This window comes from Gopherus evgoodei, chromosome 4 (genome assembly GCF_007399415.2).
Source record: "Gopherus evgoodei ecotype Sinaloan lineage chromosome 4, rGopEvg1_v1.p, whole genome shotgun sequence".
NCBI lineage: Eukaryota > Metazoa > Chordata > Testudines > Testudinidae > Gopherus > Gopherus evgoodei.
Genome location: NC_044325.1, coordinates 44,571,068 through 44,590,278, shown reverse-complemented (window position 1 = coordinate 44,590,278; position 19,211 = coordinate 44,571,068). Strand labels below are relative to the sequence as shown.

Here is a 19,211-nt window from a genome sequence, read left to right as displayed (position 1 = left end):
GATTCCTCTCCACTCATGTATTTCTTTTCTCGTGGAGACGTGGATACTCATGCTGGATACTCCCAGACTCCCATTCATGTGCCATGGCTCTCCAGAGGAGCATGAGCTGTTCCCACACTTAGCTAGTTTTGTTTCTTGCCTCTCCCTCTTACAGTATCCAGGTGAACAGAGTGCTGACGTTCCGTGACCTGGACAATGACCTCATGAAGTATGCTGCCTTCCAAACCCTGGTGAGTGGGTGCCCTTTTGTAGTGGCCAGCATAACTCCCTCTGCACCTCCCTCATGTCATCCTCCAGAAAAACAGATATTTGGGTCCAGCTGATACCTAACACAACACCTGTCTCCCCAAGGTTTCAAGAACTTGTTCCTCATTTGTTATGGGGCCCTAATGTATATGGGAACACTAAGTCAACAGTGCCCATTGCTCTGGTGGGGCCTCTGACACCGGATATAAACGTCTCCCTGGCACCTTTGCTTGGCATCCACTTGGAAATCTTACTCCAATGGCCATTTATTTACAAAGAACATTCTTGAGTTTTCCCTCAAGTTTTCTGTTGGTCCAATAAAAGATATTGCTTCACCCACCTTGTCTCTCTAACATCCTGCGACTAACACGGCTCCAGCAACACTACATATATCCCTAGAACACATTTCCTACCCATGCTTTACCATGCTCTGCCCCTTTCCCTGGTCCTGGGACACCCACAGCACTGCTGTTTCCCCTGGCATCCAGCACTGCTCCTTCTCCCTCAGCCAGGGTCATCCATGGTGCTGCCCTTTCTTGTGGTGCCTGAGGCACATGCAACCCTGCCCCCGGTGTCTGGGCTACTGGCTCTGGGTATAGGAGTTCTTCATGCTGCTGTAGCCCAAAGAGCCATTTTCAAGCAGGAAGGAAGTTTCCAAAGCTGTTCCTGAGAGGCACAAACCCAAATGGTGACAGGTCATGATTTCCTGTCTCCTTGGGGACTGCCATATTGCCAACCCTAAGAATTCAAAATCATGAGTCAGAACCCCAAAATCATGAGGTTTTTTTTAATTGACGTTGGTTTTGGTCTGGCTGCTGGTTTTTGAGCACCCTCTTCTTGCCTCACGCTGTTTGTGTGACACAGACGCAAAATGTGTACACATAGAAGTGCAGGCCCTGACTCCCTTGTGTATTTGCTGGGCGATATTCCCCTCTCGTCCCCTCCATCTACACTCACTGGTTCACAGAGCCCATTCCCTGTGTCCCAGCAGCCTCCCCTGGCTGGTGCCTGTAGCTGGCATCTGTCTCCAGTCAGCAGCGGAGGGAGCTTCCCCAGACTCTTAATTTAATTTAACTCTCCTGGGCTGCAGTGGAGGGTGGTGGAAGGGAGCTAGGTGTTTTTTTTTTCTGGGCTCTGCCCCACTCAGAGCTCATGGGATCCCAGGGAGATGCAGGCAGCTTCTATGGGATGGCTGCAGGCCAGCTCCTTATAGTGGCTGAAGCGGGAAACTGCAGCCAGCTCAGGTAAAATTCCTGCACCCCCAATTCACCCAGAAATCACAGCAGTTGCGATTGCACTGTGAGTGTTGCAACACTGGGATTGGTCTCACGTGCTCCTTCCCCTCCCTCTGAGCTGCCCACATCCAGTCACCACCTGCTAATCCTCTCCCATAAGAAGCCATTGGTCCCCAAAGAGGCAAGAATGCAGCTGTGTCACAGCAACATCTTGTTCCTGGCTAAGGGGTGAGATGCCTTTTCTCTGTGCCTGGTCTGTTGGAGTACGTCTGTGACCTTCTTTGTGTTTACAGGATGGAGAGATTGACCTGAAGCTTCTCACCAAGGTTCTGGCCCCAGAACAGGAAGTGCGAGAGGTGAGCCTGTCCTGAGGCAGAAACTAGTAGAGCTGCTTGCATGGACCTGCAAGTCCCTCAGTCAGGCTGTACATGATACCCATGGCCTTATTAATGGGAGGGAAGGGGAATGGGATAGACTTGTCTCAGTCGGATAAAATCTGAAGGGATTTGGATTTCAGAGGTTTTTGGGGCCCAGAATGTGATACACTTAGGGTGCCAGAGCTTGTGGCGCTGCTTCCAACTGGGCCATCCCTTGCAAAGGAATTATTGGCGACTGTCTCTGACTAGGGACTGGGGCTCCTGACACACTCACCATTCTAATGAATTCTGCCTCTAAGAGCCATCTCCATCTCCACTGAGGGGCAAAGGCAGACAGGGGAATGGGGACAGTCCAAGTCTGGATCAACAGGTCAGGACAGAGGAGCACCAGCAGAACTGGGGGAGCCCAGGACTGGAATAGCAGGGTTTCTGCAGGTTAGGGCAGAGCTGAATTGGCAGAGTTGTGTAGGGGTGGAGATTTCACGGATCCTCCCTGCACTGTGCCTGGTTCAATCTATAACTTGCTATTTTGGTGAATTTTAAAAACACAACTCTATCTGTCAAAATCTATAAATTGTGGCAGGGATTCAAGCCGCCTTTTTCTTGGGATTTCTAGTGCTCCTAATGGAATCTAGGGCCCTGCCCTAATTCCCCCTCTGTGCACAGAGTGGTAGCTCTCTTAGCCTGTTAGAGCTTTTCTCTAGGGCTGTTCGCCTGGCCATTTAGTAGCATTCAGAGACCTGTAGCAATTCAGTATTTTTCTTTCTTCCGCGTGGTAGGAGGATGTCTGCTGGGACTGGGACCATCTCTACATGGAGGTGTCTTCAGAACTCGTGACTGAGTGGGACATGGGACAATCTGAGAGAGATGAGCCCTTGAGTCAGCCCAAGAATGTCTGAGCTCTGGTCAGCTCAGCACACAGGCTCAGACAGCTACAAATAGCACTAGTTTTTGTTTTTGTTTTTTAAATCAACTCTTTCATTTGAGAAAATATTCCAGATCTGAAAGTAAAGGAGGTGGGAACACGAAACCTGGGAGTGAAGCCCTTTTTCCTATTTTGTAACAAGAATATTTATTTGTTCTCAAAATGCCACACTGAATAATTTCAAATACAAAAAACATTTGTTTAAACAGTTGCTTCCATTTCACTAGCTCTTCATCTCAAGATGTTTTACAAGTTACTGCAGGGATCTTGTCCGCTGCTGCTGCAGTGCAGCCAGTTCTGGGGTGGAAATATGGCAGCTGTTTAACAGCCACACTGTACAACAGGGTAGGACAGTAAATGAAGAAGAACATGGCTTCCTATTGAGGCTGCAAAGGGAGTTCAGGTTGAATTTGCCCAGGACACTGAGATTACCATCCTTCTCTCACAACAGATGCCACAAGTGGTCCAAACCGCAGTTTTATATCCCATCCAGAGGTAGTACCTCCAACAATCCACTGTCCTAAAACCCTGTGCTTGGAATAATAGCTCTTTGAGTTAGAGGGAAGAGCACCACCTACTAAACTGTCAGCATTACTTCTTGCAGCACCTGCTTTTTTCCCCTGTGGTCTCCCAAAGCTAAGCCTGCTTAGCTTGTCAACACAGAGGAACGCATAGCCCAAGCTGAGGTGGTTTAAGCTGATAGGTAGTTTGTAAAGAAAATGCTGTTTATACCACACATGTGAATGTATCACAGCAGCAATCCTGGCACTTACACCCTGCTCGGTGTTTCTTTAGTACCTGGCATCCCTCTTTCATTGCTACCTAGAAAAATCCATTTAGCTATTTTTAATGCATCCACCCCTATAGTATCAGTGGTCATTGTTTGCAGGGAGCTAGTTACCCTCTAGAGCTTTGTGCTGCTGGAGCTTTTGACTGTGATCTCTCCCATGTGGAGCAAATGTAAACACTCTTTGGTGTGGTGCAGATGGCTGGGGGAGGACGATGCTGCTGGCTTTGTTAGCAGGCTTTGTGCTTGGTTAGTATATCTTCATTGTGCTCTGTTCTTACTGCTGTGCTAAGAGCACAACAGGTCCAGTTACCCCTCTGAATGCAGCACAAGCTAAATCATAACATCAGGGCCCACTGAGAGATGATGCTGAAGGCAAAAGAGGAGCAGGATTGATCCCTGCACCATGGCCTTAGGGGTGAAGGACATGGTATTATCTTGGACAATGGTGCTACTGCACCATGGGCTTGGGATGGGAACAGCAGAATGGCTGATTCCTGAAAAACGAAGCTGGGATAAATGCTTCGCTGGGTAAAGTGTCTTTTTCCAGCTCTCTTTGGTGGTTGCAATAAAATGGATCCTCAGAAACCTTGGGGCTGCAAAACTCTTCATGTGCGTAATTGGAGAGACCCCCATACACATCCTGATGATGATTCTAGTGGGTAGAGGAGCCACTGGGCTTTAGGAGACTGAAGTATTCACCTACATAGAAATTGTTCCCCTTGCACTGCTAGCACACACACAACTGCAATATCCACCCACCCTCAGGCTTTGAGGCCAGCTTCCAGAATCTCTGGGCTTTTGATCATGGGCAACACAGGTGACCTTACTGTGAAAGCAACAGTGAGTAGAAAAGAGAGCTGCTTAGGCTGTGAAGATGAGCAGTGCCCTTGCCCCCTCTCACAGACTCACTCAAACTCGGGGAGATGTTAATTTTTTAATCAAGAAGTCCCCCAGATGACTGAGAAATTGGGGTAGGGGAAGGGAGAGAGATTGGGAGTGCCTGTATGCACACAACAGGCAAATGTTTGGAGGATGAGGCCAAACTCTTCGCTGGAGTGGAGAAGCCTGTTTTATATGAGCTGTTCCTCACCAAGACTTCCCAGCTGTACCACCTTCTCTCTCTGTCTTTCAATGAGGTCCACACAGGCTTATTGGCCAGAGAGAACACAGGTTGCTTCCCACATCCCACTGGAAAACTTTGCATTAAAATTCAGCAAAACAAAGCAGCTCAGAAGACCAGATATACACCTTGGAAGGTGAAGGGGGAAGACCTGCCTCCCTCCCCCCAGAGATTTACACACAGAGAAGAGTTTCTTTCCTTTTAATTATAAGCTGTAGGACTTACTGGTGTTGGGATCCTCTCTCCTGTCCATGTAAGATCAGACTCTAGTGTACACCACTCCTCTGGTGAGCTGATAGCTCACTGCTGCTATCTGCCATCCCTGGATCCCAGCATCTCTGAAACCTGAAGGACATGTATCTATACCTCAGCCCTGGGAATGAAAGAGGAAGGTTCTGTAGCCTCCGGAATGGACTCAATGCAGGCCTCCCAGTGCCCTCCATGGAGGCATGTGTCTCTGCAACATGCAGGCTGCTGTATTCCCCTAAGTTGTCCCTCTGTGTCTCCAACCCTAAACTACTATAGCACAAAAACAACCCAAATTGAAAGAGAAAAATGATGAAAGAGGGGGAGGGGAGAACAAGCACTGCAAGGGAGTGGACATGCTGTGGTGCTGATACCGTCCACAGCTGGAAGACTGGTCCTCAGATCTTCAGACACTGTCACAAAGAACTGTGGGTCTCTCCTCCTAGCAGTTTGTTGTCCACATCACAAAACTACTCAACAGTTTGTGATGGTTGGAGTAGCTAAAATTGCCCCAAGACTAGAGCACATAGGTAGAAAGTACTGTGAATCTGAATTATGTGGTGCGTGGGATGAAGCTAGACCTGCAATATTAGGGTATTATGCTTTGGGGGGAGGGAGGGATACCAATATCACAAGGACCCGCAAGTATTTCTGGGGATTTTGTGCTTCTGCCATATACAAGGGCTTGAAGCAGCTGCCCAGCAGGCACAAGTCTGAGTTGCTTGGTGCAGAGGTTTTTCCCTCTCTTGCTCCCTCCCCCCACAGGGGGGCACTCTCCTGACTTCAGAGTGAGAGACAGCAAGTTGCACCCAAAGCCGCATCCCTGGTGTGGTTCCCATGTTGAGTGACTCAGGACAAGGCTTTCATTTTGCTGACTATGTTGTTCCTGTGTAATATGGACCCTGTGCTCACTTGGTGCAGGCCTTATTTTAGGTGTGGGGGAAGGCATCCTGCTTGCCAGTTCAACTCAGATCATAAAAAGGGGTAGCCCAGCTGGGCTGTGAGGACCTGACAGGCCTCCAGAGAAGAGCCAGGCCTGAGAAGATTTCAGGTGGGGAGGAGAGACGCTGGGGAGACACTGGCTAAAGGGGGACCTTGGGAGGAAGCATTGGGGGGGTCTGGAGGGGAGAATGGGTGGTCTAGGTGAGGAGGTTTGGGAACAGACGGAAAAGAAAAGGCCCCTCTGGAAGGGGGGAGGAGGGGATGGGGAGGAAACTCAGGGCATTTCAAAGAAGGTTAGAGGAAGGGAGCCTTTGAGGGGGGAGTTTCTGAAGGGTCTGGAGAGGGTCCAGGGAGACTGGGTTACCTGGGTCAGGGAGAGAGTGAGGCAGGACTGGGCTGGGGATGAGGGCAGCTGGAGAGAGCCTGGAGAAGGGAAAGGCAGGCCAGAAGCGAGGTGGGGGAGGGAGGGGGGAGGTTTGGAGGCCAGGTGGGAAAGCAAGGGATGGGAGGAGGGTGAAGTGGGAGAGAGATGGGAGTTTGGAGGACAGGGAGGGTCTCACTGGAGAGGTAGGAAAGAAGGGAAGGGAGGAGCGTGTGAAGGGAAAGAATGAAGGGGTTTATGGGAAGGGAGCAGAGAGGTGTTTGGAGGCAGAGTGGGGAATTCAGAAGTGTGCTGTGGCCACTATGCCAGCAGAGCTGTGTGCACCAGCCTGAAGTTGGCCCTGTGGAATTCCTTCAGGGGAGGGAGCCTCCCTGGGAGGTACAGAGCTGTCTGCCCCCCTCACCAGAGCCTCTGACACAGGCATTCTGGAGTTAGAGGGATGTGGCCAGGGCCATCCTATGCCCTGGCTAGTCCCTGGCTACTGACTGGCCCACAGGAGTTCTGGATAGGTGGGTACAGTTTTACTGTACAGCATGTTTGAACAGTCATAGATTCACATATCTCAAGGCAAGAAGAGACAACCGTGATCATTGACCACCTGTGTAAGACAGGCCTGCTGGAGCCCAGTGATGGGTGGTTGAGCTAGAGCATGTCTTGTACAATGTACAAAGACTCCCTGTGTTGGAGAACCTACCTACCACATCCTTAGGTAAGTTATTCCAATGGTTAATTATCCACAGTGTTACTAATTTTTGCTTTATTTCACGTTTGAATTTTTCTAGCTTCAACATCCAACCATTGGGTCTTCTTATGCCTTTGTCTGTCTGAGTAAAAGCATGTCCAATATCCTCTCCCTGGTTTAGATATTTATACAGTATAGGCTGTGATCAAGTTGTCCTTCTGCCCTTCTTCAGTGAGCCAAATAGATTGAACCCTGTTTTCATACCCCTCTGATTCCCTTCCAGAGTTGGGAAAGGGAGCTGGGATTGTCTGACCGCAGTCCTTCAGTCAACATGTTGTTCCTGTCTTTCACAAGCCTATTTTGGTTGCATTGCAACACCTGAAATGTGACAGAACTGCTGCTTCTCCTTTCACAGGGGTGTGCTGTCATAGGATGAACTGCTCATTACTGTATTAGGCAAGTGGAAACAATGCAGTGTATTTGCAGGCCAGGGCTGGCCAATTCTTGGCTGGACTGGAATGTACCCAGGTATGCTGGCTGGAACAGAGCTTCATTGTGAGCTCTGATTTGTAAAACGCTCTGTGGAAAGTATCTAGCCGTGTTGAAAAGTCTGGAGCAAAATGTACTTTGTAACTGATCTGGGTGACACCATAGTTCAGCCTCAGGTGATTTCTATTTCCACTAAGGTTGAGGCCACTTCTCAGAAGCATCAGCCCAACCTACACCAATGAGATAGAATCAGTTCCATGGATTGATGCTTAACTGAGGAAACTGCAGTTGTCCTGGTAGAATAGAGCAATAATAGTTCTCTGCATTCCTCTAGCAGCTTTCCTCCAAGGAACTCAACAACTTTCATGCACATGGATGAATACAGTTGCCCAACTTTCTCAGGAGATAGGACAGTATTGCTATCCCCATTTTACAAATGAAGAAACTGAGGCATGGAAAGGAGAAATGACGTGCCCAGAGTCACACAATGGCAAAATTGGGATTAGAACCCAGGGTCCCTGGCTCTGAGAGGAGGACTGCACACCCTCTCAGAGCTGAGAATTGAATACAGAAGTGTTGAGTCCCAGTCCCTTATTTGACCCTAGAGATTACACTTTTAATGCAGTGGTCTGATATGGCTGGTGTCCTGATCACTACTTGTTCTTTTCTGCTTGACTGGAGAAGAGCGGAACACCTGTCAAAGTGTATCATAAAGAGCTAGGTTAATATACTGAGCCAGTTATTGGTGCCTCATTTTACCTGGTTTTACTGGGAGTCTGCCCAGGTGTAAGGATCTATCCACACATATCCAGTTGCAGGATCAGAATTCAATAGACTGTACAGAGGAAATGGTGAGACTGACTGTAGACAAAGTGATTCAAATGCACAAGAAAAACTGAATTGTAATTTCTTCCACTTCTAGGGATCTTAGGTGTCACTTTTAACAGTACCAGGTACAATATTTGTAGGTGGAAACTGGCCATTTGAGTAGATTATAATTTGTCATTAAGGAGGACCTGGTGGTAGAGACCACACACGCGGTGCCGTAAAATAAATAATCTTGATAATTAAAGCTGAAAATTAGGCATTAAAGTAGATTACCCAGAAACTTTTCATACAGAAGTCTATTTGTCAGCTAGGAGCCTCTTAAAGGGACTCGCCCAGCTGCCTTATTAAATGAGACAAAGTGACGGTGGGAGGAAGGGGAAAGCTGCTATGTTAATCAGTTGGAAAGGTACTGCTGTTCCTGTCGCTGGAGTGTCTCAGGGAAAGTGGAATTAATTCATCACATATGCTCTTAGCATCTGCTGCAGTGACCTGGAGTCTGGGATCACAGAAAGAGGGAGTAAGAGCCAAAGCTCAGCATTTCCCCACTGTTCCCTCGTCCTCACTCAGGCCTGTATTCACCTCCTGCGCAATGACTGCCTGTGAGAGAGGGAGGCACTTCCACTCCCATGAGTTGCAAGGTACCTAGCAACACTCCCAGCATGTGTTCTGTGAGAGGTGAGTGAGTATGTTACAGGGAGTGGGGTTGAGTATTTCCCTCCCTGAAGGAGATTAAAATGCCCCAGGGGAAAAATAGCATTAAAATAAGAGAGGAACCTCTCCCTAAACAAGTCCAACCCCCTGGCCTCTCACAGAACAAGTCCCCCAGCTCTCTTGCCTGCACTCCTGGTAGACATCAGACTCTGTGGCTTCTTGCCCCACCTCCCTCATTTGTCACCACCAGGAGTGGCGCCAGGGTTTTTGGCCGACTCTAGCCATTTCGCTGCCCCAAGCACGGCAGCATGCCACAGGGAGCGCTCTGCTGCTCGCCGTTCCCGTGGCTCCAGTGGACCTCCCGCAGGCGTTCCTGCGGAGGGTCCGCTGGTCCCACGGCTCCGGTGGACCTGCCGCAGGCATGCCTGTGGATGCTCCACCGGAGCCACGGGACCAGCGGACCCTCCGTAGGCACGCCTGCGGGAGGTCCACCGGAGCAGCCTGCCGCCCTCCCAAATCCTGGTGCCCTAGGCGACCGCCTAGGTTGCCTAAATGGAAGCGGCAGCCCTGGTCACCACCGTTGAATATCTCCCCAACAAGAGGACAAGTTTACAGTTCGGAGCTGTTTCCTTGCACCAACCCAGGGGGGCCCCCAGGGAGTCTCTCCCCTGCACTCCTACTGTGTTGCTCCTTGGGAAAACAGAGCATGGAGATGCCTCAGTGTGTCTCAGCACTACATATGCTGCCTAAATCCAGCCTTTTCTTCTCTGAAAATTGGTTCCCTCAAAGCAATCCTACCCTTCCCCATCTTGCTTCCTCTACCCCCATAAGATACACTGGGCCCAAGGGCCATATCCAGCCTTGGCTTAAATGGGTGCAACTCATTGACTCCAGAAGGTATTGCTGGACTGTATTGGGCATGCTTTTGTATGCACTCTGCTCTGTTGGACTGTGCCTTTCTTGGATGAGGGGTTCAGGCTGTGAGCTGTGGGGCTACCTGTCTGCTGTTTCTGGCCATGATCTGAAAACCATCCCTACATTGGCTTCTCCTTCTTGGGTCGTGCCATTTTACCCCGTTGTACAGACATATGGAAAACAGGACATCTTTCCACCTGTATGGGAGTGTTGCTAGGAGTAGCTTCTGCTGAGGAGAATGCCAGTGGCATTTGGTGGGTCTAGTGACCTGGGGATGGGGCAAGATGGAGATTATTTCACAGTAATTTCTACCCTACCTCCCTTATTATTGTTTTATTTAACATGTTTGTTAAGGTGGAACTTAAGAGCCAACCAAGAATGGGGTCTCATTGTGCTAGGCGCTGTACAAACGTGGAGCCCTGGAGAGCTAAAACTCTAAATAGACAAGACAGACTGCAGGTGGGGGAAGGAGCAGAACACAAGGAGAGCAAATGATAGGATGGCAAAACATGGCATGTTCGTTCCACAATGTTTGTATTTGGGGAAGGGGGTTATATAAGAGTGTGTAAGCTGGAAGGGAGGCAAGAGGGAGAGGCCTGGGGGTGTAGGAAGGGGAGGGATGGAATGAACCAGAGGTGAACAGACTCTGAGGGAGGAGGACAGGGAAAGAGAGGGTTGAGGCAAAGAGCCAATGAGCACAGAGCAGAGAAAGTCCACTCCGAACTGTGGACAGGTCTCCAAATATCCAGAAGTCCCTGCCTTGGCTAGTGCTCCCCCTGCCTGCTACAGTTTCTGGTTGGCTCCTCTTTGCAGTTTTCTCCCAAGCCCAGAAGGGGGGAGGCACTACCTGGGTCCTACTGCCCCCAGAGTGTGTGGGGGAGTTTTCCCTACATGGTTCTGTGTCCAGGAGGATGCTGGGGGGAGGGATGGTCCTGGCTGGGCCTCATTTTACTCCTTCCAGTGCAGCAGTCCCTGCTTTGGCTGCTTCTGCCCATCTAGCCCTACCCTGAAACCAGAGCATCCTGAGAGTCAGCATGTGCCATCTCCACTCACTTGTGTTTCTCACAAGGTGTTGGACTCTAAATCTCCACCCTGGGGCTCCAACTCTGCTGTGCCAGGCTGGCCACAAGGCAGATGTCCCAGCTACAGCTGCCCCACATGTTTCATTCACAGAATGAAGCTGCATGCAAACTGTGTTCCCTGTTCTGCTGGTGTCAGTAACAGTCCTTCCAGGAAATATGGGCCCCAGTGACTCCAGTTCCACTGATCATGACATTTCTTCCTTATTTTACAAACATTTTAATATAAACATTAAAAATAAATAGTTGAAACCCAGACCCCCACCCCATGTCCCTTTGGCCAGAGGTTGCTAGTACATAGCCAAGTTGGAGTCTTGTCTTTACCAGAGACGCAGATGGTTACATAGTGAGATTATTTGGTCTACTCAACTGACACTGACCTACCTCTGTCCCGCTGTCATCTGTCTCCGAGTCTGGCAAACTGTCTCTCTGTGGAGCCACCTGCCTCCCTGTGAAGTTGGGCATTGGATAGTTCTCAGTTTCTCCATTCCGAGTGCTGTGTCTGCTGACTTGTAACTCATTCCTTTGGATCACTTGCCCTTCTTGCATCATCATCTCATATTACCTGGGTGCCACTGCACCCCTCATGACTCCTTTAGTCCACTTCTTTGGGTGTCTCTCTACAGGCTGGATCCTCACAGAAGAGCCTGTTTCCAGGGCCAGTGGGTCCATGGCTGACTTGTGCTGGCTTTCTCTGTTCGGGGCCATGTCCATCCTTCCAGCTACAATAGATTTCCCATCACCGGCAGCAGGCTCTGGCTTGTTCTGGCATCCCTGTGATGAGGTATTCCTGTGTGCCAAAAATGCGAACAAGAAGAAAAAGAAGAAACAGCCATATATAACAGTCTTACCTATTTCCACAGCTGATTCCACCTTGCCATTGCTCTGTGATATGCTGGGGAGTAGGTGTGATGGTCAAACTGCTATTTGCATGCAAATTCCTTGAATTCTTCCAAGGCAAATTGGGGTCTGTTTGTGAATACAGTGCCTGGAATGCCATATCTCACAAAGTGGGCCTTCAGTTTGGCAATCACTCACTCACTTTTTGTATCAGACAGGGGATCAACTTCCCAAAAATGTGAGTAGTAGTCCATAATGAGCAAGTGCTGCTTTTCACTGAAGGAAAATAACTCCACTCCCACCTTTTCTCATGGTCGGGTGGGCAGCTCATGTGGTACCTGTGTCTCTTTCTGCTGGCAATTATCACATAACCCCAGCATCACACCTTTCTGTCAGGGAGTGCAGTTGTGTATTCTTTAGTGGCCAGTAAACACACCCTTGAGCCTATCTAAGACAGCTGTGAATGCCCAGGTGTGAGGCATGTATTTTTCACATGGCATCCTTATGTAATGAGGTGGAGACAACAGCTCTGTCCTTGAAATATGATTCCATCCTGCACACTCAGCTCATCTTTTATTTGAAAATATGGCTCTGCTCCTATCAGCACTTGGCTTTTGTATCCTCACCCACCCTGCTGGTATCATTCACTTGACTCCTCTGTACTTGGATGTCTTTTTCCATAGTCTCTTTGATTTCCATCAGCTTTGCTGTTGTAACTGGGAGATAGTGCAGCATGTTAATGGATTCAGTGTCCTGATCCCCTTCCTCCAGCTTGCTGATGCTGGGTATATATGCCCAGCTCATGGTGTCAGCTAGCACCAGTAATTGTCCTGGACAATATCTGGTCTCTACCTGGTAATAATATATGGAGATATACCTATCCTGTAGAACTGGAAGGGACCCCAAAGGGTCATTGAGTCCAGCCCTCTGCCTTCACTAGCAGGACGAAGTACTGATTTTGCCCCAGATCCTCAAGGATTGAGCTCACAACCCTGGGTTTAGCAGGCCAGTGCTCAAACCGCTGAGCTATCCCTCCTCCCGTGATGGAGGTACATCAACATGCTCTGCAATTGCTTTGGAGCACTAAAAAGGGGCTTTGCCATGATTGGCTCTAAGGATTTGTGGTCTAATTGTGCTATTACTGGGTGTCCTTAGGTGTACTGATGGAATCACTCTACTGCAAATACCATAGCCAGAAGCATTCTTTCTATTTGGGTGTACTCCTGTTCAGTCTCTAACAGGGCTCTGTTGGTATAAGCAGTGATTGCTCCTAGTTTTCTCTGATGCATCATGCTGGAGTGTCAGTGGTTCTCCTGGCTGGTAGTTTTGAGTTATTATTTGTTTCAGCATATCAAATGCTTAGTGTTGGGATCTTGCTCCATCTCATTCAACATCCTGCCATGTAAGCTGACGTATAGGCAGGTGTGGACAGAACTTGGACAGAAAATGTATCATTCTTATGAATCACTGTACCCTTTTCACATCCACTGGAACTGGCTTGTCTCTGACTGCCTTGGTCTTGTTGGGATCTGCCTTCAGTCCCTATGCTATGAACAGAGATACAGTGTATGTCACTTCACGCTGTTTAAGTCATATTTTTCTGGATTGAGGTTTATGTTCTTGGTCCTGCATTGCTATAGAAGAGCTTGTAGTTTTCTCATGTTCTTATTCAGCTTCTGTATCTTTACTTCCTTCACCTACAATGAGGATATTATCTTCACCCTAAGCTGTCCTTCCAGCACTTGGGTGGGTCTTCTCTGGAACCCCTCTGGTGCTGGTGCAGCCATCTGTGGTGACCAAATGGTGTTGCAAAGATTGTCAGCATGCTGGACTCTTTATCAAGGGTTATACGGAAAACCTATTCCTCACATCACACACCATAAAAATTCTGGTTGTGGAAGGTTCTAGCAAGATGTCATCTAATGTGGGCAGTGGATAGTGACATCTTTTCAATGCCTGGTTCATTGGTGTTGGGTGTGTACAGATGTGTAATTTGCCTGATGGCTTCTTTATCGCCACTATGCTTCCTACCCACGCTGTACTGGCCTCTACAGGTACTACAAAACCCCTGCTCTGCAGATGTTCAAACTCTTTGCATACTGGATTATGTAGTGCCACTGGAATTTTCCTTTGTAGTAAGCACACAAGTTCCATTATGGGGCCTACATCCAGTTGCAGTTTTCCTTTGAGGCACCCGTCCCCTTTGAAAACATCTCCATACATTTTTTAAATTATCTCCTTTGTTCAAGGGCCTCCCCCTTTTGCTTCTTGCACTGCAGCTATAAAAATCGTATGCTGCACCCTGGTAGGATCTATCAAGTACAATTCCATTACAAGAGGCCCCATTATCCAGCTGAAATCAGACAGGGAATATCCCTCTTAACATTGTTGCATGAATGAAGGTTGATATTATCCCTTTCCTGTTCCAACAGCCTGAACCTGATAGGCTCTTGGACTCCAGCAGAGAGTGATCATGTCATCACTGCTGTCTGAAGTGCCCTGTGCCTTTTGTACAAGGCTGATGGAATCTTTATGAGACCTTCCTCTGCTCTGTTGTGCCATTGCCTCTTAAGATTTCCTCTTGAGATTTCCACTGCACGTCCCACGTGTAAGCATCTGTCTAATGTGAGATCACCTTCCCGGAGCAGCTGCACTTGCAGATCCCATTGCTCCCACCCTGCTGAAGAGTGAAGCTGAATGCAGGTTACGTTCAACAAGTGGAAATCCTGTACACTGCTCTGTCCATGTGGATGAGTTGCTTCCAGCCTAACTCCCCTTGTTCCACTGGTGTGCCATCAATAACAATCTCTCCAGGGAACATAGGTCCTCTAACTTCAGTCCCACTGGTCATGATACACAAGTGGTTTCTTGTGATGTGATAAATCCCAGCTCCTTAATACAGGATCTCAATGACTCTCCCATGATTTTGGCCTGAGTGGAAACTGATTGGGTAATTGCTGGGGAGTGGGTTTGTGTTTAAGTTCTGAATTGAACAGTGATTCTGAAACAGGAACTGGGATGGCAGCAACTTGCAATTGCTGGAGTTCAAATGGTCTGATATTAACTGGAGTGACTGCAAGAGGCAGAGATTAGCTATTTAAAGGGTCTTGCAGACATTAACTTACTACTCTTCACAACACTTCTAGGTCAGTATCATTATCCCATTTTACAGATAGGGAAGTGAGGTACACAGAAAGAAAGGGTCTTGCACACAGACGAGGAGCCAGTGTCAGAACCCAGTAGTTCTGGGCTCCCAGCCCAGTGCTCAGCACAATGCTCAGACCTGTCTTTCATTGCTTCCTGATATTTACAACTAATCTTTTTTTCCTCTCAATTTTCTTCCATTCTTCCCAGTTATGCCCTAGAACTTAAATGAAGGCTCTGGGGAAAGGGAAACTGGAATACCAGGAGGGAGGAGAAAGGCCGGAGAAGAAGCCACCAATGGAGTGTATGTGACACCTTGGGCAGGAGTAGAGTTCCACCTTTCTTTTATTCACACTGCAGCCCCTGGCTAAAACCAACCTCTGAGAAGAGCGCCTAAGGAGAAATGGATGATTTATCCCAAGGCAAGTCTTCAAGTGATGCAAAGAGCCACAAGAGACTGACAGTCATCTAAAGACTGGAGCTCCCTGTATATCTCTCATCAGCACCCTCATGGTATGAGGGAGAGAGAGATACTATCATCGTGCAATATGTGTCACTAGAGGCATTCTAGCGTCCCCATAAATAAAGCAGCTACTCTTTGAGTTATGCCACCAGTGTCTCAAAACCAGGAACTAGCATCTAACCCTAGTCTCTCTTCTCCAGACAACCCATCCACCCCTCTAGGTGTATGACATTTATGCTGATGCAGGCCCCTACCCTTTGTGCTGTGTGACTTGTGGTCATGTTCTGATTCATTCATGAACCCTATGTGACTCAGAAGTTCAGAGCTCTTGAGTCCATTCATTTCTCTACTGAGGTCAGTGTGTGAGGTGAAACCCTCTCTTTCTTTCTCTTAGCCCCCTGATTTTTCTTGACTTCCCTGCCAGCCAGTCCTGCATTAGACCTCTCTGGTGTTGGAATAACACAGGGCTACAGGCCCCATTATCAGGCTCCATCTTCTGTCACTTTCAGGGCCACTTCATTATCCCTTGATTATCCCTCTTCTCCTGCTTATCATTATTAATAATCGCCCTGGATTGGCTGGAGTGCTGACAGCTGCTCCTTGTCTATTCTTTCTGCCTATTTTAATCCTGCCTGCTTATCTGGAATAAACCTGATCCTTTTTTTTTAATTAAATAAATCTGGTCAGCCCACTTTCCTCCCCATTCAGAGATAGGACTGATCATGTCTTCTGATATGCAGGAAGCAGGCAAAGAGGCAGATTACTGCGGGGAATAGTATTTTGCACAGCCTAAAGATACAGAACATCATAATGGGCACTGGGAGAGGTTAGGCTATGTGTGTGAGCAAGAGAATCCCATCTTAGTACAGTCACAGGAGCCTGCAGATGTGTGACTATTTACCCACCAGCATGAGTTGTCAACAGAAATGAAGCCAGGACCTTTAGCACAGGACTCTAATGCTTGGAGTTTACAGTACCCTTGTGTTGTGTTGCTGAGAGATTCAAGTTACAGGGTTTCCAAAGCCTTCATGGTGGCTCTCTTACATCCCTGTCACTTAATAGCTGTCACACACTTCAGCACTGACATTCCTTCTGCCTCTTAAAGTGGCCATTACCCTAAATGGGAGTTCACTTGAGTAAAAATATTTGTTTTGTCTAAATTGCCAGGTCACTGTTATGATGGTGTGTGTATGACCGGGAGAGAGATTGCTGTGCTAAATCATACACTTTGGGCAAAACCATAAAACCAGATCTGTATTTGGATAAATCTGTAAAGTGACGAGTGGGGACTGAAGCTCATAAATGATGTTAATAAGGGTTCTGTAACACAGCAAAACGTGCTGAAATGAAGAGGGTGGGGTTTGGCCATAACAGGAGGTAGTATTCAGCATTTGTGGTAAATAATACAAATTCTTTGGTCTCCAGATCTGCTTAAATGACATCAATTTCAGACACACAAGTTGTAATGTGGAATTTAGTGCCTATATACACCACTGACCTCTGCTGTGGAGCAAGGCAGAAGCTGCTCAAATACATAAGGCCATATCTTCCTCTAGTGGCTGGAGTTCCATGGAAGATATACAGAGATCACTTTTAGCTCAAGTGTCGGGATTTCAGAGCTGCACTAGCAGAGCAAAATGGATTGATTGGTTCCTGCTGTCACTTGTGTGCAGTTTAACTGAGGACTAGTGATAGACATAGGTTTGCAGCTGGGATGTGTTCGTACAAACACATTTGCTAAGAGAAGCACTGTAATACAAACCCCTGTGTGCATTTTAGATGATCCCAGAAGAAGTGTGATTTCATAAAAATCACAGACTCTAATCCTGAGCTATGATAGGCCTGCCCCTGTTCCCATATGAACTTTCCTGCTATTTACAGAGAATCTCACCCCCCTTCTCCTCAGCCCAGCCTTGTGAAATGAGCACCAAACCCAGGCAATTTTTGTACTTGGTGTAACAGCATAGCTGGCCCTTTAAATGAAATGGGATTCAGCTTTCCTGTTCCAGTCCAATTTCTCCTAGTTGGGCCAATTAAGAGGGCAGGGCAGCACCTGGGGAGCCATAAGAGGCCTAGTGAGAGCACTCCAGAGAGTCAAAGCAGACTGTTCTAGTCAGGAAGGGCTGGAGATGATAGCTACCACAGCAAGAGGATGGTTCCTGGGAGAAGGGGAAAGTCAGGAGAACAAGCTGTCCCTAAGCTAGAACTAGAGGGCTGAAGGCAGGCATGGGAGTTGTCAGCTGGCTCTAAGCAGGGGAGCTGGAGTTAAGGGCTAGAGGGTTGAAGGAAGGGAAAACAGTGGAAGGGCTTACCTGCTGCCATCTCCGCACGGGAGAGCTGGACCCAGGGGAGCTGTAAGAGACCGAGGGATGCTCCCTGGCAAGAATGCTCACAGGAGAGAAGCTGTGGGAATTCCTTCCCTCTGGGAAGGGCTGTGGGGGCTGTCCTGCCAGAAGGACAATGGATGACTGACAAAGTGTTGGTGTGGTGAAGACATGGTATGAGACCCAGATGATATGTGATTTCTTTTTAAGGACTATTTGTATTGGGCTGATAGGGAGTATGATGTGGGAATTCTGCACTATATCAACCAGAAGATGAGCTTTCATGGGGTTCTGGGGACTTAAAAGAGAAAATGAGGCAAAGGGCCACTTGCCGGTTAACCCGAAGCCACAGGGAGGAAGCTGCTTGTTTATACTTGGTCATGGATAAAAGGTAGTGAATGGCTATTATTTAATCTTGAACAAAATATTTGAAAGATTAGAAATGATAAAGCTAGCCAAGCTGAAGCCCTAATAACTGGCCAGATCTCTTATTTTCATGACCCTGCTCCTTCAGCAAAAAAACTAACCTAATTCTGATCCAGCCAAGGAAAATCTTCAGGACAGTTTTTGGCACTGAAATGACTAGGGAATGCAGATTTTTGAATTATAAACCACGGTGAGACACTTTTAACAAACCAAAGAGTTGTAGCTCTAGCCTCAGCTCCAGGATGAAGTAGGGTTGTAATCATGACCCTGCTCAGCAAGCTGCCACAAAACCACGTTGGGAATCCCCAAAGAATTGGATGCAAGTTAAATAGCCTTAAAAGTGCTCAGAGATCCATAACCAAATGGAAGTTAAGCACATGGAGCTCTTTGGGTGTTGTGTTTCAGCCTGTGTGCACATGGCTTTATGTGAGGGTGGTGAACTATTTACTTTCTTCAGTGAGAGAATTTGAGCCTTAAAGTTCTCCCAACCTTTTGTGAGGTAAATCAGGATTATTTCCATTGTGCAGAGGAGGAACTGATGCACGGATTTATCCAGTTAAACTGTCAAAGCCAGGAATTGAACCCAAATCTTGCGAGTCCCCATCCCGCTGTCTTAATAACATTAGTTAGTTACTAAAATAACTAAATCCAGGTGTGTAGGCTGGTGTATGTACACCTCTACCTTGATATAACGCTGTTCTGGGGAGCCAAAAAATCTTACCGTGTTATAGGTGAAACTGTATTATATTGAACTTGTTTTGATCCTCCGGAGTGTGCAGCCCCTCCCCCCGAGTCCTGCTTTACCGTGTTATATCCAAATCTGTGTTATATTGGATGGTGTTATATCGAGGTAGTGGTCTATTTATGTATTTTGACTTCTAACCAAGTGCCTACCACAGGCTCTATGCTGCTTTTACCATTCTTAAAATATATAAAATAAAATTAACAATCTCAGTACAATACACACTTCAGAGTAATAACACAGTGCCCTGCTCATGCATTGCCTGAATACTGATATTCACCTGCCATGATGATAAACCATAATGACTTCATGCAGAAACAGCCTCTTGTCCTTGGCCTACTCCCTCTCCAAACACCCTCCCCCAT

General features: G+C 47.7%; 1 protein-coding gene across 3 annotated transcripts in view; it reads left to right on the top strand.

The window, feature by feature from the left end:
- IFT43 (intraflagellar transport 43) overlaps positions 1-19,211 on the top strand; it is a 94,447-nt gene that overhangs the window by 48,888 nt on the left and 26,348 nt on the right. The window contains exons 8-10 of one of the 3 annotated variants that reach the window (XM_030559095.1): positions 155-230; positions 1,775-1,837; positions 2,638-4,065. In XM_030559095.1, the coding sequence (XP_030414955.1) occupies positions 155-230; positions 1,775-1,837; positions 2,638-2,757 (259 nt within the window). In that variant the 3' untranslated portion in view covers positions 2,758-4,065. Of the gene's footprint in view, positions 1-154; positions 231-1,774; positions 1,838-2,637; positions 4,066-19,211 lie in introns of those variants that run through there. The other 2 variants (XM_030559096.1, XM_030559097.1) reach the window with 2 other exon arrangements.